Raw genomic sequence first — 26,472 nt, forward strand, 5'->3', positions numbered from 1 at the left:
AAGTATCTGATTGCAAGTAAAAATATCTCAACATCCTATAATATATGCTTACTTTATTGCCAATATTGCATAAAATTGGATTGTTTAAAACATTTAAACATATTTTGCCAAATGAAATGGATGAGAAAACATTTTCTGAAAAGCCTTTTATATTCGGCAAATGTATGTTTTATGACTATTTAGATGTTTTTATTCTAAAAGGATAATGAATGATTTTTAGGAATGCAATGTAAAGACATAAATGGCACTTAAACTCCATATCTAATATTTTTCTAGTATCTTGTAAATGATATACAAATGGGGGTATGGAAAGTAAAATGAGGCGTTGTAAGCCTTGTACGCACCAAAGATTTCCAAATTTTGTGCAGGTTCTGGCATGCGTACAGATTTACACATCTGCATTTTGTGCATCCATGCAATTTTAGGATGAAATATTATACACAAGTTTTATACATGAAGCCCCAGTTCTTTTGTGCAAAAAAATGAGAGATCAAAATAATGAGATATGTTAATCCAAACAGTTTAGTAGACAATCTTTAAACTGTTATTTAACAATGAAGAGGTGTGGTCAGTCTAACTACTACTAATAAAAAGGTAACTAACAAGATGTTTTATATTATATTTTATTTATGAAATATAAGTCCAGTTAATAACAATCTAGTGACCTTCATTCCATTTTCATTGCCTGTTTAGACAGAACTTCAGCAGGGGCTCTGACATAAACAGAGAAAGAAGTGAGACAGAGACAAAAATCAAGAAAAGACAGAAGGAGAAAGCAAGCGGAAGAGCAGTCCTGTTGCTTTTCGGCAGGATTTGTGTCATGCAGGATGAATAATTGCAGTGGATGGGTGTGTGAGATCAGAGGGCGTGGAGGGTGAGTGGGGTGTGGAGAGACGGAGCAGAGGTCTCACTCACAGCACACAGCAAGAATGTGGAACAAAATGCAGCCCCTCTCTCCTGAGGATGGGGTCGCCGCTGCGTTCACACCGCCTTACAGCCGAATGTGTGAGGCTCTTTCCATCCCCCCTTGGTTAAACTCGCCCCTCATACTGTCTATCTCCTCCACACACCCGTTTCTTTGCCTCATTGACATCAAAGCAGCGCTGGAACCCATTAAAGCAGACAGACTTGCTGAAAAATAAACCATCGTTGGCTGGTGCAAAATAACTGGCCGCTCTGTGTCCAGACTACAGGCCTACAGGAGAGGGACAAAGAAAAACACTGCCGATCCTACTGCAGAACACTAAACATGCTCGCTGTCTCATGGTTTAATGCAGAAGACAGAAATCTGGCATGCAAAAGTGTGTGCGAGAATATCTGTGTCAGTAAAATACATTGTACAAGTGGCAAACTGAGAAGCTGCGGTTGCTATTCTACAACCTAAATCAAACCACACTGTAACTTCAGAACTATTTTCTCAGACAAAAAGATATACCGGATTTGACTGAGAAATGACTAGACATATAAACATACTATTATGAATAAATTTAGCATGGCAAGCTGAACTGCTGTCATGTGCTGTTGAGGTTTTTGTGAGTGATCATGCTTGGGACAGGCCTAAGTTTCTCGTGCCCCCTGGTGGAATGCAGCACTTTTCCACGACGTTCATCCACTTGATTAGAGGCGACGTATGCATACTACACTTCAGCCTTGCTTACGACAACCCAGTGCATTTATGTCATGTCAGAAAGATTGTATTTACAAGCTGAGCGCCACCATGAAGTCGTATAGTTACAAGTGGGAGGTTTACCAGCACTGACTTGGCAAATTGTGTGTTAAAAAAAAAAAGATTTATGGCCGAAGCAAATTGGTTTTGATCATAATAAGCTGGGATTGTTAATGTTGATGGTACAATTTAGTTTGTAGGCATTTTGTGTACACTTGATGTAGACTTTGATGTTACTGTTTTATTTGGACCAAGCTAACACAGGACAAAATACAGATAAAGGGTCAGTTAAACACCTAATGTGCACTGTTTACTCTTTACTTGCACTACCGCTAAAATATGTAGTTTCTTTGTCAACAAGTCAAACTGTCCAACAATTTTTCATCTGTCTTATTGTTTTTTAAAGAAGTCTCTCATGCTTTCCAATGCTGCATGTATTTAATCAATCATACAGTAAAACAGTAAGAGATTTATTTCAAACTACTTTCTATTTTAATAGGCCTATATTTTTACAATTAATTTTTTTCTGTGATGCAAAGCTGATTTGTCAGCAGTCATTACTCAGCCTTCAGTGTCTCATGATCCTTTAGAAATTATTCTAATATGCTGATTTGGTGCTCAAGAATATTATCAATGTTGAAAATATTTGTGCTGCTTAACATTTTTGTGATAAATCTGATACATGTGATAAATGCTGTTACTTTTAATTAATGTGCCCTTGCGAAAAAAAAAAAAAAAAAAAAAAACGGAACCCATATATTTGAACATAAGTTTATATTTGAATGCAACAGTTATAGCCTTCAAAAGTCGTGCAGAAACATGTTATGTCTGTTTGCAGAGGAAGACACCACAAGTAATACTGAAGAAACTACTTCAAACACTGAACAGCCTGACCTGACCTGATATATATATATATATATATATATATCTATATATATATATATATATATATATATATATATATATATAAACACACACACACACAAACCCGATCCCAAAAAAGTTGGGACACTGTACAAATTGTAAGTAAAAAAATCTCTATAGGTCAAAAAAGAAGCCATATCGAAACATGATCCAGAAGCGCAGGGGTTTTCTCTGGGCCAAGGCTCATTTAAAATGGACGAATCAAAATTTGAAGTTCTTTTTGGAAAACTGGGACGCCATGTCATCCGGACTAAAGAGGACAAGGACAACCCAAGTTGTTATCAGCGCTCAGTTCAGAAGCCTGCATCTCTGGTGGTATGGGGTTGCATGAGTGCGTGTGGCACAGGCAGCTTACACATCTGGAAAGGCACCATCAATGCTGAAAGGTATATCCAAGTTCTAGAACAACATATGCTCCCATCCAGATGTCGTCTCTTTTTCCAACATGACAATGCCAGACCAAATACTGCATCAATTACAACATCATGGCTGCATAGAAGAAGGATCCGGGTACTGAAATGGCCAGCCTGCAGTCCAGATCTTTCACCCATAGAAAACATTTGGTGCATCATAAAGAGGAAGATGCGACAAAGAAGACCTAAGACAGTTGAGCAACTAGAAGCCTGTATTAGACAAGAATGGGACAACATTCCTATTCCTAAACTTGAGCAACTTGTCTCCTCAGTCCCCAGACGTCGGCAGACTGTTATAAAAAGAAGAGGAGATGCCACACAGTGGTAAACATGGCCTTGTCCCAACTTTTTTGAGATGTGTTGAGGTCATGAAATTTAAAATCAACTTATTTTTCCCTTAAAATGATACATTTTCTCAGTTTAAACATTTGATATGTCATCTATGTTGTATTCTGAATACAATATTGAAATTTTAAACTTCCACATCATTGCATTCTATTTTTATTCACAATTTGTACAGTGTCCCAACTTTTTTGGATTCGGGTTTGTACACACACACATATACATATATGTATATATAGAATTTTGAAATCAGTTCTGATGCTTAATATCTCTGTGGAGACTTGACGCATTTTTACAGGATTCTCTGATTGAAAGCATTTATTTAAAATAGGTGCCTTTTGTAATATTACAAATGTTTTACTGTCACTTTTGATCAATTGAATGTGTCCTTGTGCAATAAAGGTATTATTTTTCTACTTCCAAATAAATAAATACATAAATACATACTGTACATACATAACCCAAACATTTGAATGGTATTGTATGAGAGATGCCGTTTTCTGTATACATTTAAGATGAGATCCCATGCAAAGCAGACAAGAGCCAAGAGGAGGGAGGACTGTTTCGATTTTGACAGTGAAATAATTCAGGATGAACAGGTTATTCCTTCACTGGTATAACATGTAGCATGCCATTATGAGTTATCCATTAACACCTGGCTTAATCTTACTGAGTCTTATCCCATCTCTCTCAAGGTCTATTTACCTGAGGACAGATTAGAGGAAATGAGCAGCTCCACGGCTCACCAGCTCAACAAAACCGGTAACCTGAGTTACAGCGCAGCACAGCAACATAAAAACTAATGCTGCTGATCTGGTATCTAAGCTCTGCCCTAGATTTTTCCATTTAAGTCAAAGATTGTGTTGAATGTCTTCAATGACTGAACATTCAGAGTAGATGCAAAAAGATGGAGCAAGAACAAACCTCAAAAGTTTTATCTAAAATATAAATAGTCATGATTCACAGGAGAGGGGGCCACTAAGGTGCAAAGAACCCGAAAAGTAAAGACAACAACTTTGCAGCCGGAAACAAAGGTGACACGGGGGTCAAGGAAGTCCAAAGGTGCTGCACCTGCTATCAGCCCTAAACCAACACATTTCACTCTCAGAGCCCATTCACCGGAGTCTTTGTCTCCTGAAGGACAGGCAGAAATCCAGACAGGATTACCAACGGAGGCAGAGTGAGTCTCAGTCACATGTAATATTGTGCTCTTGTGTTTGTGTTTATAAAATTAGTACAGATGCGCAGGACTGTTGTTAAGTATGATTGACACACTTGTGTATTTGAATTCGAAATGCCAAATGACAATAAATTTTCCCAGTGTGCATGTGTAAGCTCTCTGTCCAAATAAATGATGAATAAGGGATTGCGTTATGCTGCAAATGTTTATATATATTTGTGCTAAATTGTGACCCGGTCAGAGTGAAACTGGTAACAAAATACTGCTTTAGTAAACTAGCAGTTATAGTTTATAATTATAGTTTATCTGAAAGGGTTGGAACGTTTTTAATAATAAATATGTCCCAGTGCTCTTTGTAATTTCTGGCTAGTAAATCCATCCTTTTAATTTCCCCAAACTCCTCCCTCTCGCTTTCAGCCACTTCATCAGTTCTTACCTCTTCAATCATCAGCCTGCTTGCGTTCCCGTTGTGTTTTGGTGTACACAAAGCAGGTTGCGACTTCAGGTTACAGGTCAGACAGAGGTCAAACAGCTTGGCTCCAAGGTTTTTGGGACTCATTAATATCCTGTCTAATCACTGTTTGCATTCCTCTCTCGTCACTCCATCCGTCCCAGTCTCCGGTGCTCTTTGATTGTAGCTCAGATTTCAGCCCGAACCCTTCTCAGGCCCTGTGAGCGGTGAGAAAGCTGAGAGGAGATTAGGGTATCACTTCACATCTGAGCTCTTATCAGTAAATCTTTCTCACTCCGTCTGGGCTATATCTTAACTTCTGAACTTCCGACATTCTCCTCTAAATGATTCCCATTAATGTATATGATATCTGTTGTTGTTAGTTTTGACACAAAAGGTAATTTGGAAAACGCAGGTGGAAGGGAAGAACACATGCTGGTGGAGAAAGTGAATAAAAGGGTGTTCAAATTCATGAAGACATTATTATGACCCAGAATACCAGTGTCCCTGAGGATCCCACTTCTACTTAAAAAAAAAAGTGAGTTACATACTAGTTCATATTCTCTTATTGGTTAAATATGCCTTATATTCATCATAATAGGCTCTCAATCTGCAGAAGGAAAATAAAACTGGAAAACAGAAAAAAGAAGAAGCTGAAGAATCAAAGGAAGAGCCTATAAAAGCCCAGAATTCAAATTAAAAAGAAAACGGGTCAACCAGCATTTGTTGTAGGTTAAGATTTAAAGGCATAGTAAATAGTTAACATTTCTGTCATTAAACATTAATATGATTCAACACTTTAAAGTGTCAAAACAATTATTTAAAATAAATTAAAACCTTTTTAAAACTCATTTAAAAATTCTAAGTAAACTACTAAATATTTATCTTTATTTTAATATTTATTATTATTTAATATATATATATATTTTTTTAAAGGAATTAAAACTTTTATTCAGCAAGGAAGCATTAAATAGATCAAAAGTAACAGCAAATAAATGTATAATATTATAAAAAAAAAACATTAATAAGCACAACTGTTTTCAACATTGATAATAAAGATAAAAAAAAAATTTAGCACAAAAGCAGCATATTAGAATGATTTTTGAAGGATCATGTGACACTGAAGACTGGAGTAATGATGCTGAAAATGCAGTTTTGCCATCAAAGGAATAAATTATATTGTAAAATATATTCAAATAGAAAACTGTCATTTTAAATTGTAATAATATTTCACAATGTTATAATTTTTGCTCTATTTTTGATCAAATAAATGAAAATAAAATGGCTTCTTTTAAAAACATTTAAAAAATCTTAGAGTATTGCACTGTACTTCTTCCTTATGATACTTCTTTAGAAGAAAGCTGCCTATGTAGGCAGTAGGCGACTCATTTGATTCTAAAACTAAACTTATTTTTTCTTAAACAGGAAAAAAAATGAGGAGCATGTGAAAGTAAATCAAATTTCTATGCATCTGTTTTAGGAAAACCTCGGCCACAGGACGCTGAATGGATTGCAAATCCTGTGGATGACCCTGAGAGACTGATGTCCCTTAAGAGAGAGGTGACTGACTCAGAGGATGACCAACTAGAAAACACAGAGAACACACCAGTACACACCTATATTGACTTTGACGATGACATGGATACTGATACAGACTCAGAGAGTACACACACATGAAGCACACAAAGTCTCTCCCAGATCAGTTTACAGCACTTACAGACCGAAGCGCTCTCATTAACAGCTCGTTCAGATGCCAGCATACACGGACTCTCACAGAGCTCCATCAGAACCACCTCGATGATCGATCATCCACCTGCCTCCTCAGGAGGCACTCTCTTCTGCCTCAGACCCCACTAAATCTGAGCCAGGCAATTACGTAAGTATTTCTCATTTAACAGCTAGCTACTCTTTTGAATAGACCACTATATTTTTGAATCAGTCAGACTGTCAGTGGATTAGCGGTGAGAATTTTACCGTGACATTGTTACGTCAGAAGTGACTGTCTATAAATAGGTCAACAAACCATTAATTCAAAGATTTGTTTAAGCATACTGATTCATTCTGGAATGAAATAAGTGAGTATTGTTCATTAAACCGATTCATTCAATAACACAGACTCATCCAGAAACAAAACACCACTGTTTGTTGCACAGAGGTGCAGCTGACGATTTTTCTTTTACTTTGTTTGCAACTATTTTCATTTACGTAGCAAATGTAGACATAGTAAAAATTCTTTAAATGTCTTTAGAAAAAAAGAAATGTTTTGTCTAGACAGCAATTTACTCAATTTCAGCTCACTTTTTCAGCAGCCTTGGTTTGCGAAAACTTTTTTCCCATATGGATTAAAAATGTTTTTTTTTTTAAAAAAGTCTTCATTTAAAAATTATAAGCTATAAACCAAACCTACCAGCAATGAGCTGGATCACAACTATACAAAAATGTAAAAATCAGACAAAAATACTTTAACAAGGGGAAAAAAAAAATCCCTTGTAACATTGCAAATGACATAATTGTATAAAAAACAACAGATATATAACTTTTGATTTAAATGTCTTGATTGCATAGCCTATATATAAACAATATACTTTAAGATTATGGTGAAATATACATATTAACCATAGAAGTTTGAGGATGTAGGAAGACTGACGGACTATCAAATCATGTCCTGCTGTTAATCTGAATATCAACCCTGTTGTAATGATAAAGATTGGTAAAACAATCAACTGTCATGTCATATGTTACCATACCATATATGTTAAACTGATTTTACTATTAGGTTAAAAGCAAAGAGGTTCCAACTAACCAAACAGACAAAAAAGCTGCAGCCCTGGCTGAAAGGGCCGAGCGCCCTCATCTGGAGGTGGAGAAGAAACGGAGAGAGAGAGAGAAGGAAAAGAAGAGACAGCAAGAAAAAGAGGTGACAGAAGAGAGGATGAGGCTGGAACTGGAAGAAGAACAGAGGAGGAGAGCAGAGGAAGAGAGGTACAACATGTCACTGCTCTTTGGAAACAAATACTGTAACAAAATACACTATATCCCGCAGACATTGGCAAGAAACTATTACTGTCACATATGCAGGTTATGGAAGATTAGAAAAGATGATGAAAGACAAAGAAGACAGGAGGAGGAGATGGAGAGACAGAAGAGAGAGCGGGCAGAGAAGGACAGAGAAAGAAGACGACAAGAGGAGAGGAGAAATTGCTGCTGGAACAGCTCCAGAGAGAAAGACAGGAAGAGGAAAAACAACAGGCTGGTTAATAGCTGTGCAGTCATGGTTTCTGATTGGTCGAGGCCCTTATGACATGACAGTCTTGATATCTCTTGGACTGAATTCTGCTTTTGTATGACTACTGTGAGAATAAACTACAGGATCTGAAGCAAGATAACGTCTATGTTACATAGACAGCTGCCTTCTAAGATGTATGTGCCTCACTAGGTTTCGGAAACAGAGCAGATATCTCACTATCTGCACAAGTTAACCCACTACTGCTGATTTAATACAGAGCAACTGCTTCAAACTTTTGTGCTGTAATATGGCCACGGCCAAGGTCTGGATTTCAGCCTTGATAATAGCCATACTGACCACAGTACAGTCCCAAATGGTACACTTTACAGACTTGTGGTCTTGTGTCCTTCACTTGCACTTGTCCATGAAATCAGTAATACCGAAGGCAGTCCAACTGGTCATTTTATGATTTAAGAGGGTACTCACAAGGGCTTTATAGCCACTGTGAGGTTTTGATGCCAAGCCTGCAGACTATTACCCAACAGTCTATGCAGCGTTGCATCACCGTCCTAAGTGGACCACACATATCAGTATACATCCTGCAACATTAAAATGTAAATATCCTGCTTTATGAATAAGTGAACAAATGAATGAATGACTGTCCTCATTTTTAGCCCAGCTGGAACGTCAGCGTTTGGAAGAGGAAGCTCAGAAGGAGGAGGAGCTCAGGAAGCTGTCAGAGATGGAGGAGGCTGAGAGACTGGAGTACCTGCGCAGACAGCAGGAGGAGGAGAGGAGGAAAGCTGCTGAGGAGAGGAGGAGGAAGCAGCGATGCACGCTGAAGAAGAGGCCAGACTGCAGGCTGAACTGTTTGCCAGGTATGTCACAGCTGCAGCACACATCTCAGCTCTTGTTCATAGGGATTCTACATGTGAGAACATTACAGCTACACTACGTAACTTTTGGCTATCTAGCGGTTGTAGACAAATACACAGTTTGGAAGAGGAATTTGGCTACGATTTTAACACTGAAACATAATATATAGGTATTTTTAACTGTGCATGAGCCCTTTTGTGAAGTCTTGTGTATTTCTCTTTATGACGGGCTGAGGGTAGCACTGCAAGAACACTTAAAGGGGTCATCAGATGGCCATTTTCCACAAGTTGATATGATTCTTTAGGGTCTTAATGAAAAGTCTGTAACATAGTTTGGTTAAAATTTCTCAATGGTAGTGTAAAAAACACCCTTTTTACCCCATCAAAAAACAGCTCTTTTCAGAGCAAGCCGTTTTGTAGCATTTTCCTTTAAATGGTAATGAGCTCTGCTGACCCCGCCCACCTCTCTTCCGAGCCGCTCTCTGAGGGACTGTTTACTTTAGCCGCATTAATTGTGAAACTTGCTAATTAGTACATTATTAGTAAAAGGCGATTTGCAAAGATTCATTAAAAAACCTGATACTTTTTCTGTAGGTGAAGCTGGATCATGAATGATTTGCGCGAAGATAGATGCATTTAGGTAGATTGTGGGTGCATTCCCTTCAAAAATAAACATAATCCACTGCGTCTTCAGCGGCTCAGATGTCGGGAGTAAATGAGGACTGCTATGTTCATTATTACATCCAACAACAAAACACCTCAATCGTTTAGGAGTCATTCTTGTCTACATCTGCTCCGGCTGTGAAATAATGGCGGATTGATGACAGCTCACTCAGGGCGGGTCTAAGGTAAAACACCAGTCCAGTCTGTGCTGAAACACCACTGTCAATCAAACTATTGTGGGAGGGGCCTGTCTGTGTGATGTCACACAGACCGTCATCTGAGATCAGCTCGATTTGAGAAAGGGGTAAATATTTTTGTAGATTTTAAAAAAAAAAAAAAACACTGGGTGGATTTTTATCATTATAGGGTGGTTGTGTACACACTGCCAACACACATTTCAGTTTAAACAACTTGTGAAAGTGCATTTAGAATCCGATGACCCCTTTAAAGTTTCACAGGGGTCTTTTTGTGGAGGCTGAAGGGCTGGAGCAGACACAGGATATCTCTCGGCCCTGGATTTTCTCCTATTTCACCCTGTTGAAGCTGCTTGGCTTGGCTGAGCCCACATTCAAGGACACACTCAAAGATGTGCTGTAATTCTTGTTCATGCAGTAAATTCTCACAACTAGCGGTTCAGTTATGTGCCATTTTCTTCGGTTGGTGAACAATCTGTGTCACATGTGAATCAATGTGAGTTAAACTGCTGGGTTGCTCATATATTCTCAGATGTCAAAACTTGATGTCATCTGAACATATAAGCACTGAAAAAGTGATGTAAATTAATAAAATATTAAAACACCATGGGCATTTTTATTTAGAGTATATGTTTTTCTACATATCCCAAACACTAAAATTCATTCATACTGTTGTGGACAATAATGCGGAGTGAAATGAGGCTCAAAGGGGTGAGAACCATTGGCAGAGTGAGCAGCGCCCTCTACTGTAGCTTTTGTCACATAAACAAGATGGCAGATTTGTTCAGGGACAGTACATGCTCATAGTTTGGAGTTAATTTTGTAGTCTAATTAGTAATCTATAGTAGAATATGAAAGATCACAACATGCACAGCATCAGCATCTAGAGGGTAAAAAGACAAGCTGGTCTTCATCTTTTGACTGAATGTAATGATCATGTTTCAGACGTGAAAAGCTTGTGCCCGACAAGGGTTAAAGACCTAAAATATCTGTAAGTGGAAAAATGTGTGCAAACATTCTTCACAAGTTAATAAAAATAATCTGGAAACATTAACACAAAAGTTGCATAATAACACAATTCATAATTAACACCTGTTTCATTATGTGACCGATAATAATAAAGACTGCTAAATGTAAAGAAATCCACCTCTCTACTCTGCAGTGCCATGACATGAGCCACCACCACACCATCTTCACCTGCTTTAACCCAGAGCCCCTGCTGGTAGATGCCTTTCTTTACCAAGATTATCAGATGAAACGTAGCTGGTCTTTGCTGACAAAATAAATGAAATAACAAAAACATCATTAAATAGTAATAATATTGGCTACCCTTAACATTCATCAACTCAAATATTGCAACTGTTTTTTTAAAAGGTGTCTTCATGCAGATTTGGACTGCGTTTTCGTTATATTTACACAGTTTTGACCAGCAGGTGTCGCCAGCGTGTGTGTTTCGAGTTTATTTTGAATAGGCCTCGTCTCACCCATCACTGCCTCGGTAAGGAAAACGTGTGGAAAGAATCACAAATCTCCATTAAATTTTTTTTTTTTAAAAATAAATCCCTTTTTTTACTTTTCAGAGTGCTTGAATTGACCTTCTAGCTTCTTTTTGCTGCAACATCTAACGTTACGCTCCTAGAGAAGGAAACTGCTAGCTTCTGATAAAAAGTAAAGTACATTTGACTGCATGTGGGGAACACTTCCCCAGTCAATTAAGAACAGCCTAACTTATCTATTTTAAACAAAAGTTGCTCCAGAGGAATGCTGGATAGACACGAATGTGTTCCCTCCTTCAGTCCGTGCCTTCATCCTGATAAATTTGTCTGGGACAAAAATAAAAGTGTGCAAAGTGCTGTTTAAGTGTACGCTAATCACCCACTGACACTGGCTAAAGTGGAAGTTGCAGAATAAAAGACCTAAATATTATTTTTCCTTGCTGGAACAAAAAAATAAGCATAACAAGCTTTCAGATGTTTTTCTTCTTTGTTTGACTGACAGATGGTGGGAGCTGCATTTTCGACTTTGACCAAGGTGACAGCTGTAGGTTATGTATGTTAGCAGCAATAAGCAATACATTGCATTTAAATAATACTATGTTAAAATACTACATCCTATTAAAAGGATCCATTAGGCTCTTATTAAAAATAGAGAAGAGATAACTGCAGGGAAAAAAAATGTTGTGAAAAAGTGCCATAGTCTGTGTGAATAAACAAATGTCTTCTGAAACAAAAGACATTAACCTTTAAATATTTAATTCTGGTCTCATTTATTCAGTTAGCCTTTTAATGAGAAATTGCTTTTTTTCTCTTGCTGTCATCATAATAAATTAAAATGGCAATAATGGGAAATTAAAAAAATAATAATACTACATATCAATATTGCATACAAGTCCATGTTCACATAATACTGTATATGATACAATGAATGAATCCTCCAGTGATCAAAGAGCTCAGAATGTTGTTTTCTTTTCCCATAGTTGTACTTCCAGCCTCTGAATGTGCTGACACATCCATTGACACATCCACCGTCCTATTTTACTGGAGTTTCGTCCGCTGAGGGAGTCGAAGCTAAACAATAAGAAACAACAATATATTTACCTGTTGTTTTCCTGATTAGAATCAGATAAACAGATCATTATAATTTCTATGCTCCCATGAACTCACTTATGCTTGCAGGGTCCACAGCCTGGACAGGAATGGCCTGTCTGTCCTCTAACAGGATTTGTGTGATGCCACCTTCATCGGCCGAGGCCACGTTCACCAGCTGACTCATGCTGTCACACGCAGCTACGCTTTCACCAGCACTGGGACCCGACTGCAGGAAGTGGGACGGACTCAGCAGGACAGGCTGTGGGGGCGCAGGGCTGGACAGCTCTTGAGCTTCTGGTGGTGCTGTTGTAGGTTGAACCGTTTCTTCCACTGGACACAAGACAGACTGTAGCTGGATTGCCTGTCAGACAAGAGAGAAGAGTCTAATGATCTGATAGTTTTGATGCACTTTGATGCACAGTCATGAGGGTTTTCAGGCATCCTCTCTCAGAAATAATTTCCTCTTTTATATTGTTTATTTGTATGTTGGTCTTTAATTTGCCGGATAAAAGTTTGTCAGATATTAATTAGTGAGAGGTTTTTGTTTAGAATATTTATTTCAAGAAACAAGAACAGAAATGTCTGCAGAAACACACTCATGTTTTATAGTGGAAAAAAAGTGGCCATAGCTGTTTGTGTGGAGAAACAAAAGGCTTTAGAAATACAAGACTTGTAGATTCATCCAGTCCTACTCTAACTAATAAGCAATTGCAACAATGGAAAATTAATAAGCAGTGAAGCAGCTTTGGTTAAATATTTTTTCTAAGAAATAATAATAAAAAAGTATGCCAAATTGCATAAACATTTTATTTTAATTACTTTTTTCTTCAAGTTATCATCTTGCAACATGAATTTATGCTCCCCAAATGAATGTTTCCATTTTAGTTCAACACTAAAAAACATGCTCATCATTAAACAGATATAAACACCAGCATTTTTAATGTATTTTTAAAGTAAGTTAATAGATTAAAACTGCAATTCGTATCAGTTCAGGACACGGTCACCTGGAGATGTGCAAAGATCTTGGGCTGCAGTGATGTGAGAGAGCTGAAGAGCTGCACAGCTTCTGGAGAAAGAGTGTCACTTCCTTCCAGGAGCCCTTCCTTCTGAGAGGATACTGTCAATATAAGAGCAGTACACTAGATAGTGTGGCAGGGTAAACAATGGTTATACCTTGACAGTTTGGTGCTTTCTTTTTGAAGCAAGACTTTCCTCTCTGATACTGTATTGAATGATTCCAAAGTGTTTAAGGCTGGAATACAGTTTGTAAATGGTTACTGGGCATAATTCACTAAACTACAGTGCTCCAGACTGCAAATTGGGGCAAAATTCTGTAAAAAGTTCTTTAATGCATTCCAGCCATAACACATTGAACATTACTTGTTTTAATAAAGTAGCTCAAATTATAAACAGTATTTTACCGCCCACAGTAGCAGGAGTCAAGGCCAAGGTCAAAGTCTCCGGAAGCAAGTTATTAGCCTCTGCTTTCCACTGCAAACACACACACACACACACACACACACACACACACACACACACACAAACACACACAAACACACACACACAAACAAAACTGAAGACTTAATACAGAAAAAAGCTTGCATATTTGTGCTTATCAAGCATATTTCCCAATAAAAATCCACACTTCTGTGTCTGAGGTAGCCAGTGGTCCCATCTGAAGAGCTTTCTGAGCCTCGTGGATATGGTTCTTGATGTCAATGACAGTGGGAAAGTAACACAGATTGTGTCTCTCAGGCACTTCCTCCGATTTGAACATGTCACGTTCCACAAACCTCCTGCCAGGGTGTTCACAAAGCAACAGTAAATAGTTTTTCATCAATGAAAGCAAGGAGATTTGAAAGCATCGGAGTCATACCTGAGCTGCTTGCGGACAGTGTAAACCTCATTATGACCTTGTGCCACCAGCTCACAGATCTTCTCTGCTACGAGTGGGTGCAGTCGAGAGGGTAGGGGTGTCCCATCTTCCATCAGGACATCCAGCTCCTCTGTGTCTTCCTCTTCATTTTGTTGTTCCTCTGCGAAGCAGATCTGCTCTGGAAGTGGAGGCAGGTTTGCAGTGTCCACGTCGTGGTACAGGTGGGCTTTCTCTGTGGGGAGCTGGATGTAATACCTGTCACCAATGTAAACGGGGGAAGTGAAACATGCAGTAAATCATGTCATGGATTTTTTTTTTAAATGTGCTGGCAAGATGTTTATACCTTACAACGCCTCCAACATCCCATAAAGTCTTCTTGAGGTTGAAGAAGGCTTTCTCCTGCTCTTGCCGCACTACCTTCTTGTCCACTTTGGGATCTGTTGGAACCTTGTACTCCAAGAATTTTTTTACTTTTTTGATATATATTCTGAAAATGGTCAAATATTATTGTGTCATAATGTACACATAAAAAAATCTGTTGTGCTTGGCTCGACTGAAGGTTGTGTACCTGGCAGGGCAGGTTGCTTTGTAGAGGATGTTTTGGTTTGTTTCTTGTTCAGACCCTTTTTTAGGTTGAACGCCCTTCCTCCGTGGACCAAACTGGCATTCCATCACAATGGCTCTGCTTCCTAAACCGGGTTAAAAATCAAGATTAACTGACTTTGTAAGCATATTGTAAAACTATGACATTATCTTCAACAACAGCATTCAATCAAGGTTTAACAAAAGTGTTTGTCTTTAAAAAAAAAGAAAAAAAAGTATGCTAATTCTACTTCCTATTGCCAACATTCAAGAAACAGTCTGATTTTTGAAAATTCTAGACAAATTTACAAGTGGAAGATAAATCATAAATAATTTGATTAGTTTACACAAAGACATTTTAAATTCATAAACACTACTGTTCAAATGTTTGTTATGCTCACCGAGGCTGCATTTATTTGAACAAAAATACAGTAAAAACTACAATTGTGAAATATCATTGTAATTTAAAGTAAATGTTTTATATTTGAATACATTTTTAAATATACATTTTAACTGTGTTGCCAAAGCTGATTTGTCAGCGGTCATTACCCCAGTCTTAAGTGTCCTTCAGAAATCCTTCTTATATTCTGATTTGCTGCACAAGTAACATTTCTTATTATCATCAATGTTTAAAGCAGTCGTGCTGCTTAATATTTCTGTGAAAAATGTGAGATATTTCTTTAGGATTCTTTGATAAATAGAAAGTTCAAAAGACCAGCATTTATTTGAAATATAAAATGTCTTTACTGTCACTTTTGATTTATTTAATGCATCCTTGCTGATGTTTTTATCTTACCCCAAACAGTAGTGCATCTGCTAAATCTTAATCTGCTACATTTGTCAACCAATACCACTAGCCTACAGATGATTCCAAAGTTAACAAACATGAGCTAAAAGCCAAAAAATGTCTGATTCTGAATTTTAAAATTCTGGCATTAAAATAACATTTACACTATATGACTAAACACTTTTCAGACATAAAGGGGAGGTGTCTAACATAAAGTCATAACAAGCAAAAAGGGCCAGATTACCTGCATTAACAAAGGGAATGCCATCGTATGGCACATACTGTGATTTCCACATGAGTCTGCTGGCAGGTTTAGCCGGTGAGGGTGACTGACGGGTGCCAAACACGGTGTGGGTCTGCTGCTTGTGTAGAAGCAGAATAGCTTCCAGCTCTGCCTCTGTGTTACAGTAACCACGGTACGAGTCACCGATCTTCTGTTCGTCGTGAAACCATCCCAAAAAAAAAGATTTAACAAGCCATATTATTGTGTTGTGTTGCTGGAAATGGTTCTGTTTGACACGAGGGCAGTTATTGGCTCTACACATTTCATCTATTTCCATGCACATTACACTTTACTTTTAATTGTTTACATGATCATTAATTAATGTTTTGTCAAAGAAGTTAATTTAGGCATTTTCTACAGGACAAACCTCACACCGGCGCAGTCTCAGAGCCCAGTTTGGTGCCCCTGGTGGAAGTGGCTTCACTGGAGGCTCAAATACATCAGGAGGACTGAAATACATGAGAAGACGGTTTAAAGAACAATCAATAATTACACGTGTGCTTGAACTCATCTGTCTGAAGCAGTTTCCTTTTTGTACAACCAAGGATTAAATTGAGCCAGAACATGGTTTAAAATGTGGCAGAAATCACAAGGCGTACGGACCTTTTCCTCTGAATTTTAATATCAGTGACATTCTGAGCTGCCACTGCAGCTAAACTGTGAGTGCCATCGCTGTCTTTTATGGATGTGATGATTGTCTGCTGTCTTTTTTCCACAAAGACACCTGTTTAACAAAACAGACAGAAACGGCAGAACTGGAGAGAATCATCTCACTATATTATATATACAGTACATAATTACAGAAATAATATTTAGTATAGATAAATATAATCTAAATAATGACCTGATGACTTTGCGACATTCAACAGCTGACCATGAGGTAGTAACATCTGAGCGGCCCCCACAGACACAGATGGGACACCATATAATGGTCCATTCGCCCCTGTCACAATCACCTGGGTGGGGGGGGGGGTTCATATGTAGTTAAATATATAGCACTAAATGACTTCATGTGTGGAACACAAGCTCAGAGTTTTACATTTTGACATATCCAGCGACTGATACAAGATGATGGGTGATATGCATGTCATCTAGTGTGAGTAATACAGGTTCTGGTGATGGGTCCCAGTGTAGTGTCCTTACCACCCGATCATATTGAATGGGATGTCCGTTTTGGTCAAGTATAATTAAGTTGTCCATCGGCGTCGGGACTGTGGAAGGCTTCTGATTGGCTGCTACAGTCTCTGAGGCTGGGATGACCGGTGGAAGCTCTTGTACATCTGCATTTTCTTCAGCTTTTGAGTTTTTGTCATGTTGCTAAGGCGTCAAAGTGCAACAGTAAATACTCTGAACACAAAACACTGACGCCTGATAATTCACAATTATTCTGTAAATTTAAGGTTTTATTTACCATTATTGAATATTTAACGATATATCTTGGGAAGACTGTCAAAAAAAGCCCCAGTCATAAAATGGGTAAGAAATCATACTTTGCATGGAGTAAAAAGAAAATGCATGAGATTCTCATTGAATGTAAAAAAACAATGGGATAAATGTGATTTAAATGAAAATCATCACTGAAAAAAAAACTGGAAAATGAAAATAGGAAAAGATAAAAGTAGGGTGGAAAAGTGCTTAATTATCCTAAAAAAATTATCAGTATTTTTGTTTGTGTTAGTGTTCATTTAACAATATCTTTCAGTGATTATTCAGCGCTTGTCTATGTATATCCTCACCAGTCCATCTCCTGTGTGTTCAGGCTGTGCATCCTCTCTCTCTTCAGACTGAAGAGCATCCTCCACATCTCTCTCTTCCTCCTCCATTTATTCTCAATCTGACAGACAAACACAACACTTCAAATCAAGAGCCCAAGCCAAAGATAACCTACAAATCTGCATGGATTTAGGTTATTAATATGGTGTGATATTTTTGAGGAAACTTATTTAGACTGGTGACGTTTTAGATATCTACAATGCTAGCCATATTTAGTTCAAGTATATGTTAAGTTATATTTCTTTATAACAGTGGCCATCTCTGCAGATTTCAAGTTTAAGTGCAATGTTTTGATTACATGAACAGCAGCAACAAAAGGTGAATCTGCCATTGATTATTTTGAAACCACTCATTGATTGTACTAATATTTAATTTTAGGCAGCAATTTGTAGTGTTTTTATGCTTTGTGAGTGATGTAACTTACTATAACTCCGCTTTATGGAGTAAAGACCGTTAACGTTATACAAATGGGACAAACTAGCATCATTTTAAAACAAACGCCATATTGGATCAGTGCTAGCGCAGCAGTTTCATGAAAACACAGCGTGTAAAAGAAAGAAAACACACAGAGCTCTAGCGTTAGACTGAATAGAAATCATCTGTTCGAGTCATCGCGCTCTGACAGCGCTTCCCGATGTACTGAACACAGGCGAGCCCAGTCTTTATATACAGGAAGCACGCAAAATTGAAAACGAGTCTACTCAACCTCGTCTTCGTCCAGGATTCCTCGCGTCGAGAAACGCGTCAGCTGCGCGTCATCCTCTTGCAGACTAAATGCTCACGGCTTCCGTAGGACACACGCTTCTTTTCTTTCACTCTGAGCTCTCTAAAAGCGTTATTTTTTAATTAAATTGCATTTCGTTCATTTATATATGACAATTGCATGTTTATAAATGCGGAAAATAACTCTTTAATCCTTTTGCTAATAAAATGGGACCTTTAGTTATTTCTATTTGTATAAATAAATTGTATAATAAATAAATGTTTTTGTATGTTTTGCACATTTATAGTGAAATCGTCAAATTGAAACTGTATAAGAATATTTTACCGCAACCAATAAACTAATAATCATAATTTAAATATTATGGGGGGGGGGGGGGGGGTGTGTCAAGTAATTCATTTTTTAAGAAAAAAGTGTATATGTGACCCTGGACCCCAAAACCAGTAATAAGTAGCATTTGAAGCAATAGCCAAAAATACACTGTATGGGTCAAAATTATCGATTTTTCTTTTATGACAAAGATCGTTAGGATATAAGGTAAGGATCATGTTCCATGCTTTAGAAAAAACCCTACCGTAAATTTATCAAAACTTAATTTTTGATTAGTAATATGCATTGCTAAGAACATCATTTGGCCAACTTTAAAGGCGATTTTCTCAATATTTAGTTTTTTTTTTTTTTAACTCTCAGAATTCAGATTTTTAAAAACTATTGTCATATCCTAACAAATAATAGGCTACATCTATTTATTCAGCTTTAATAAAAAAATAAAAAAATAAATAAAAAAAAAAGACCCGACTGGTTTTGTGGTCTAGGGTCACATATATTTCATTCAAATATGACAGGTTTATAAATATAGAAATTACTGTAATTTTGACCTTTATGTTATTTCTCTGTATTATTTGTATTAAATATAAATCCCCTTATATTAATGTTTTCTGTACGTTTGGATATTAATAATTCATGAGAACATATTTTTTGTCATACATACGTCTCACCGGTAAGAGGCGCTACGCCTTGATAAAACAAAATTAATTCCCCCTTCAAACACCCCACAAAGTTCACAAATCTTGCTTTTTATTGAATAAGTGGAAGACTTAAATAACAGTTCTCAAATGTTACGCACAGAAAGGTCCTCTCTCGGCATTCCTGTGGAAAAACCAAACCGGAGCAGATGTAGGCTGTCACAGACCTGCAGGACTCTGTATGACTGTGTTGAAGCAGCTGATCCTTTGTCAGGTTTAAACTAACAGGACTGTGTTTGAGCTGAGCCTGTAACAATGAGAAAACGTGAGGAATCTGGGCCTGTGATCCCAGGCTGGGAGTGAGATTAGAGGCCGAGCGGCCCCAGGGCCTCAGAGGGGAGTCACACTCAGCCCCGGAGTCTCACTGAGGCTTTGATGGAACATGTCAGCAGACTCATTTTGAGCTCAAGAACCGAGAAACAGACTCACCGGGAGAACAATTTACTGTTTGTTCAGAAAAGATCCGGCACTGAGATGCATTCACAGACTTATATACAACGCACACTGAAAATATGTCATATTTCTCAGTGCATTCAGTCAGAAACTCCCTGCAAGGCTGAAACACACGGCACGTCCAATTACATGGGCTCCCCTCGAACAGACTTCTTTCAGCCCATCTCTCCTATTTTAGTTTCAAATAAAATTTGAAATGACAAAAGAGTGCCAGACGTCTGCCTCTAAGACCATCAACAGCCTATGCTTTAATAAAAACGATTATAGACCATCCTTATGAAAATCAACCATGGATTTATTGTAGTAAAAGTGTAGTAACCATGGGTTTTTGGCGTATTGATTACCATTTGTATAACCACAGTTCTACTACAAGTACCGTGATTAAACTATGGTTAGTCTAGCAAAACCATGGTTAATTTTCGTAAGGGATAAAAATTCTACAGGGAAAAAAACCCTGTTAATTGATCAGTAGTAAGTTTTCATTTAACGGGAAATTTCCTGTAGTTTTACAGCAAAATACAGTTTTTGGATGTGAAAAATAAGTCATTTATAATACACAGTGGAAAATCTGTAAATTGATATTCCCGCATATCCTTGTTCTGGCATAGTTCTGGCAACCACAGCCTGCTGTATTTATTTATTTTACAGTGTACTACGCAATTTGTCATGGTTCATTATGTGTCTGTGCGGTTTAAATGCAACAGGAGGCAATGAGGTGCTGATGCATTGTGGGATTGATGTCTGTGTGTGACCTGAAATAGTGCTGTGTAATGGCCCTGTCTCCGGCGGGGGATGAGGTGGGCAGGGAGTCACTGGGGAAAAAGTCCCTGTTTGGACTGCCCTCCGTGTGAACATTTTTGCCCCTACATTCACAAAAGACCTTACAAAAAAGAGAGAGAGGAAGGGAGGGGGTGTCAGTGGACGACGGCTGAAGAGTTTGCATGACTGAACCATTTCAAACACCTTTCAGCTACACTTATTACACACACAAGAGCACGCTTGAGCCACAGCTCCGTATCACTCTCACACTGATGCGTTCACTCATGAACTCCGCAGGAGATCCGTTCATCAGCCTGTGGTGTTATCATCAGTGCATGAAGACGACTCGAACTTCTGATTACTGTCCACATATGAAAGTGGCCCAGACTGAAATTAGAAATGTCTAGAGGGATTCTATCTGTGATTTAAATATAAATTCAAAATTATGTGTATGTAAATATATTTGTTCTTATAATTATGTTCAATAATCATCCATTGGCATCATCCTTTCAAACTTTAAAAAAAAAAAAAAAATTGTAGTCTTTCCCTCAGCATTTTGTCTGAAATAGTGCAGTGTTTACCGATTTAATACACCTATACTACTGTTCCAGAAGTTTGGGGTGAGTACAATAATTTTTTTTAAGTTTTTTTTTTAATGTCTCTTTTGCTCACCAAGGCTATTTGATAAATTTAGATTAATTTTTTATTTAATTTGTGATTGATTAAATAATATATTAATATTGGTTTGTTTGTGGAAAGAATTATTTTCATTAGTATTTTTTGTTTTTATGAATAATGTTTTGTGAGTGACTATGATTCATTATAATGCTTAAGTACCTTCACATGAATTTCAGCTTTATATTACCAGTCATTTAATCAAATAAAGAACCAGCTTGAGGACTGAAAAAAAAAAAATAGTTGGCATAATTCTGTATGTAAAGTGCCACTCTTGATTTGTGTCCATCATGTGAGGACACACATCCTTACAACATGGTTACCACTAGGTGGTGTGTGTGAGAGCATCTAAAACACATGTTAGAAGTCTAGTGCCAAAATACAAATATTTTATTCTCAGCAAGTGATGAAACACATTTCTAATGACACTTGGAAGACTTTTTTGTTTAATATTCCTGGGTTCACTTTGATACCAGAACCAACTAATAATCACACTTCACATCATCCAACAAAGACATCTTATTACTGAAAAACCGGTTAACCCCAAACTCCACTCACACATCAAATAACACCCTCAGACGTTTGGAGCGAGTGCAACTTTATTCTGTTGATTTCCATACACACGTAACAACACAAGAGACTGGTGAACGTGGATAAACATCCACTGAGACAGACAGCATCCAACACAGTATCCCATCATACATCACTGTCCCCGCGTTAAGAAGTTGTACATTTGTATTATTTATATCTGACTCACATTCGGCTCTAATTACAAAGAGTAGACCACTACCCATATAAAAGTATATTAATATTGGCCCTACAGCGTGAGAGTTCTCTACTTCAATACATATCCTAAGGAGATATACAAAGCGCTTGATAAAATGTTATCAATTTGTTTTTGAGCAAGAATGGTTTGGATTCTTGTGCCGTTGCCAGAAGAGCTTGCTGCTTTTACATTCCTGAGTACTGATCTACGATAGCAATCACAGGCTGTGAGATTATTTCAGTTCTCAAACAGAGGTCCTGTACTGATTCACAATGCTGGTATAAAAGGGCTAAAGTGTTCATGTTGTATGTTGTTTAAAGCTCAAAACAATACCATAACTACAAGAGTGAACAAGCAAAAACAGGAACTCTGCTAAAAACTGTGAGGAACCCCACCCTGCACATAAACGCACTGCAAGCGGACCATCCGTGACAACCTTCCCACAGCACTTCTGAGCTTTAAGCTGAAAATCCTAAATTACTCTTGGAAGTCAATGACACATCGTTCAGTTAGTACTGTTATTGCCCATTAAAGCGATAGTTCAGTCAAAAATGAGCATTCTGTCATCATTTACTCACACTCATGTCATTACTAACATGTGTGACATTCTTGTGTGGAACACAAAATAATATGTTTTAAAAAATGTTGGGAAATAAACAGGTTTGGTGCTGAAAACATCTTCTTATATGTTCAACAGAAGATGGGAAATCATACAATTTTGGGTGAACTGTTCCTTTAAATCGCCTTATAATATCATCATTCTCCATCTACAGTGACATCACTGAGCAACAGGAAATGTTCTCTTTGGCCAAATCTACAGAAGCACTTGAGTGAGCTGCATAAAATGACAATCTTTCATCAGACACTACTTGATTTCATACAAAATAACGATAAAAACAACTACAGCATAGGAAATCAGCCTAGATGCTCAATAAGGAAGATCTGGAAAAGTCTGCTCTATGATGAAAATGGCATTTAGACACTGAAACGGAGAGAAAATCTGTGCTGTTTTTAATTGCTTGAATCTAGTGATACACACACACACACACACACACACACACACACAGACTGAAGTTTCCCAGCATGCATGCATTAAATCAATCTAATGACAACATTGTGCTCTGACTTTGTAAACTATTTCATTGGATATCACAGAAAAACATTCCATGAATGTTTTGATAGACATCTGAATTGTGAACTACCTGGACATTTATGCGTTACAGTTTCGCAGTTGATTTTGTACTTGTCGTGTCCTTCTTTCAAACATTCCTCGAGCTAAATCGGCTTGATCATTGCGAGAGGTGAGAAAACATCTCGTCTGTCCGCCCAGATCCTGTCTTGCCCTCCTCTCGCTCTCTCACTTTGTTCCCTGCTGGGTTTGAAGTTCAGAGCTTGAACCCATATGCATTTGAAACGCATTTTACAACTATGCAAACAAAAGAATGGGGTTTACAGGCCACTCGTCCTGTAGCCGTTAAGCGGCGTTCTCTCTCACACTCGCTAGTCTTATCTTTAGCACCTTTCCGTCTCCTCGCCACCAGTGAGAAAGGAAGAGGAGAAAAAGCAGAGAACTGTTCCCCTGCTGCTTCTGTCAGGACTGAGCGGAGAAGGCCTGCTGCTGTGAAAACGATTCAGTCCCGGAGACCTTCGTCAACCCAGAATTCACTCTACCAGGTCTCTTGGTCTCATATGAAATGGCATCATTTGTATTCAATGATACGATCCACTGCAAAATATTATAAAATATACACTGTGTCTCACAAAAACAGATCCATGCAGCCACCTCGGTACTGAGAAAGATCATTTAGATTAATTTTCATAGCGATCTGAGACACGTTCTCAGGTTCACTCGTTATCTATCAAAGGTAGAGGAATAATAAAAAGCTATATATGTTTATCAAAAACCTAAAACCCCCCAAAAATGGCCTTTGTTCTTTGAGAACAAGCACAAAGCTAAAAATGTGCATAGCAAAGGCAACCGTTTCATCTTCGCACCCAACTTACGCTATTATTAATAACCGCTTTGCTCTCTAAGAGTCACTTATTATTTTTTGAATCATGTTTGATTATTGAAATGTGCAGGGTATGCGGACGCAGTTGCTGGGATGCTGGTTGAGGGGCGTGTCTAACTCTCTGACAGACAGGGGGAGGGGGAGGAGCCTGAGGGCTGCTGGGAAAGCATGCAGGTTCTTCGAGAGACTCTCGGCTCGGGTTCGGGCGTGAGACGGGCGGCGCTCTGGTTCTTGAGGTTGTTGAGCTCCTGTGTGGGCATCAGCGGTTTGGGAATGCTGACCAGGCAGAAGGCAGAGCCGCTCTTGGGGATGAAATTGACCTTGTTCCTATCTGGGCACAGGAACTGTGGGATCTCCCGCGGAGGCCTGGCCCTGAGAAGATGAAAAATGAGGAGGAGGAGAGCGATAAGACGGTGAAAAGCTCTGACTCAGCTTTGAAGTCAGTGTAAATGTTATGCTATCATGGTTTCAAGGCTCAGGGCGCAACACAATAGTGAGTGTGGAGAGAGCAGATAAAGCAGCGGAGCAGGACACACTGCAGCACTCACTGTGTTTCCTCTGTGAAGACCTTGACTCGCTCACAGCCCTCAGGCGGCTCGCGTTTGAACATGTAGCTGTTGTTTGGCTTCGGGGATGAGGCGTATTTGGGTAGGGGTGAGCTGGGGCCCAGATCTGTGAACATGGCACAAAAAATGAGTTAGGATGTCAATACAGTCAGATAGGATTATTAGTGGAGATGATACGTGTCCAATATTTAACAAAGAGCTAAACAATTAGTTGACTGTCAGTCTTAAAGGGATAATTCAACCAAAAATAAAAATTCAGTCATCATTTATTCACCCTCAAGTCATTCCAAACCTGTATAAGTTGTTTTCTTAGGTTGAACACAAAAGAAGATATTTTGGAGATTGCTGGAAACCTAACAGTTGGTGGTTGCCATTGACATCCAAAGTATTTTTTTTCCTACTCATACAGGTTTGGAATGACATGAGGGTGAGTAAATGATGACAGAATTTTCATTTTTGGGTGAACTATCCCTTCAAGGACGCCCTGTATAATTACGGTCCACCAGATCACTGTTGTTATTGTTAACTAAAACGATTAAAAAATATAATTCATTGAAATAAAATATAAATATTAGCCGAAAAAAATACAATTGGAAAAGTTCCATTGGATAACTATCTGAAGCAAGTAGAATTTGAAGTACTTAAATTACTAAAACAAAAAGAGGAATTAAACACATAATTTAAGTAATTAAATAAAGTTAAATAGGAAAAAAAAAGATAAAAATAGCACATAACAAATTGACCACAATTTAAATAAAAAGATAAAAATAAAAGCCAAATTATTAATTAATTATTATTAAAATTACTAGCATTAAAAAATACTATAACAGAATCTTAATATTACTAAAATAACAGCATCAGATCCTCCATTTCTCCATTTCTAGGGCTGAAAAAACAGCTAGAAAAACTGCAGCAAATTGGCATTTTGAAAAGCTAAATTATTGTTAAATTGATGCAGCATCTTAAAAATGCAATGTTCATGTTGCGACTTAGCAGCCATGACGTCAATCTGCACGTCAACACAGACAAAAATGAAGCAGACTGCATGCATTATGGTAAAAAACTATCATAATCCTCACAAAAAAATGGAGATGTATGGATGACAGTCAAACAAACTGTCTTTAAATTAATCCCTTATAAAAATGTGCAAATTGCTAAAATACTATTATTATTTAATCTAAACCAAACATTGTAAAATAAAATAAAAAATAAAAATAAAATGCAAATCTAAAAAAAAAAAAAATACTTGGTTTGTGGATGATCAATCCGTTATTACAGCTACTATAGCACCGTCAGCCCCATATAACAAATCTGACAATGTTTAAATCCATCCAGCACATTTTCACACAATCAATGCAGAAAATGCATGTGCAGTTCCTGTGTGGGCCTCAGGACATGTGAACAGCCCTGAGTGTGTATGTGGGTGTGAAAATATGTGAGCTGTACCTTTCTCACGGCCGTCAGCCAGAGTCTCGTCCTCGTGGGGAGATGGACTATCGCTGCAGGGCTCACTTGGCACGTTCAGGAACGTGGGTGAGATGGACTGAGAGCGGCTGCTGCTGTTGCTGTGGTTACTGCCCGCTGCGGTGCCCAGGGGTGTCTGTGTGTCAATGCTGCGGGAGCTGGCGCTGCGTTGGCAGAGAGGGGGAGGAGCCCGATGCCCATCCGGAGC

At 38.1% G+C, this 26,472-nt stretch overlaps 2 protein-coding genes across 5 annotated transcripts in view; both read right to left on the minus strand.

The window, feature by feature from the left end:
* Positions 1-12,183: 12,183 nt before the first annotated feature.
* Positions 12,184-18,645, minus strand: carf (calcium responsive transcription factor). 3 transcript variants are annotated; one of them, XM_042730992.1, is made up of 15 exons: positions 18,530-18,645; positions 17,787-17,884; positions 17,194-17,367; positions 16,895-17,006; positions 16,654-16,774; positions 16,418-16,499; positions 16,012-16,201; positions 14,967-15,087; positions 14,742-14,885; positions 14,399-14,653; positions 14,168-14,318; positions 13,944-14,013; positions 13,527-13,639; positions 12,598-12,883; positions 12,184-12,501 (listed from the first exon to the last, which is right to left on the minus strand). In XM_042730992.1, exons 2-15 carry the CDS (start codon positions 17,871-17,873, stop codon positions 12,464-12,466), a joined length of 1,944 nt encoding a protein of 647 aa, XP_042586926.1. In that variant the 5' UTR covers positions 17,874-17,884; positions 18,530-18,645; the 3' UTR covers positions 12,184-12,463. The 3 variants fall into 3 exon arrangements, with proteins under 3 accessions (XP_042586926.1, XP_042586927.1, XP_042586928.1); XM_042730993.1 differs by lacking the exon at positions 18,530-18,645 and adding an exon at positions 18,248-18,520; XM_042730994.1 differs by lacking the exon at positions 18,530-18,645 and adding an exon at positions 17,462-17,496.
* A 3,392-nt stretch (positions 18,646-22,037) lies between these two features.
* The window catches only part of fam117bb (family with sequence similarity 117 member Bb), a 38,017-nt gene continuing 33,582 nt past the window's right edge, over positions 22,038-26,472 (minus strand). For both annotated transcript variants that reach the window (XM_042730996.1, XM_042730995.1), the window contains 3 exons: positions 26,247-26,472; positions 24,783-24,906; positions 22,038-24,606 (listed from right to left, as the gene is read on the minus strand). The exon at positions 26,247-26,472 is cut by the window's right edge and continues 9 nt beyond it. In XM_042730996.1, coding sequence (XP_042586930.1) covers positions 24,348-24,606; positions 24,783-24,906; positions 26,247-26,472 — 609 coding nt within the window. In that variant the 3' untranslated portion in view covers positions 22,038-24,347. The remainder of the gene's footprint in view (positions 24,607-24,782; positions 24,907-26,246) is intronic.

Source organism: Cyprinus carpio, chromosome B9, assembly GCF_018340385.1.
Source record: "Cyprinus carpio isolate SPL01 chromosome B9, ASM1834038v1, whole genome shotgun sequence".
NCBI lineage: Eukaryota > Metazoa > Chordata > Actinopteri > Cypriniformes > Cyprinidae > Cyprinus > Cyprinus carpio.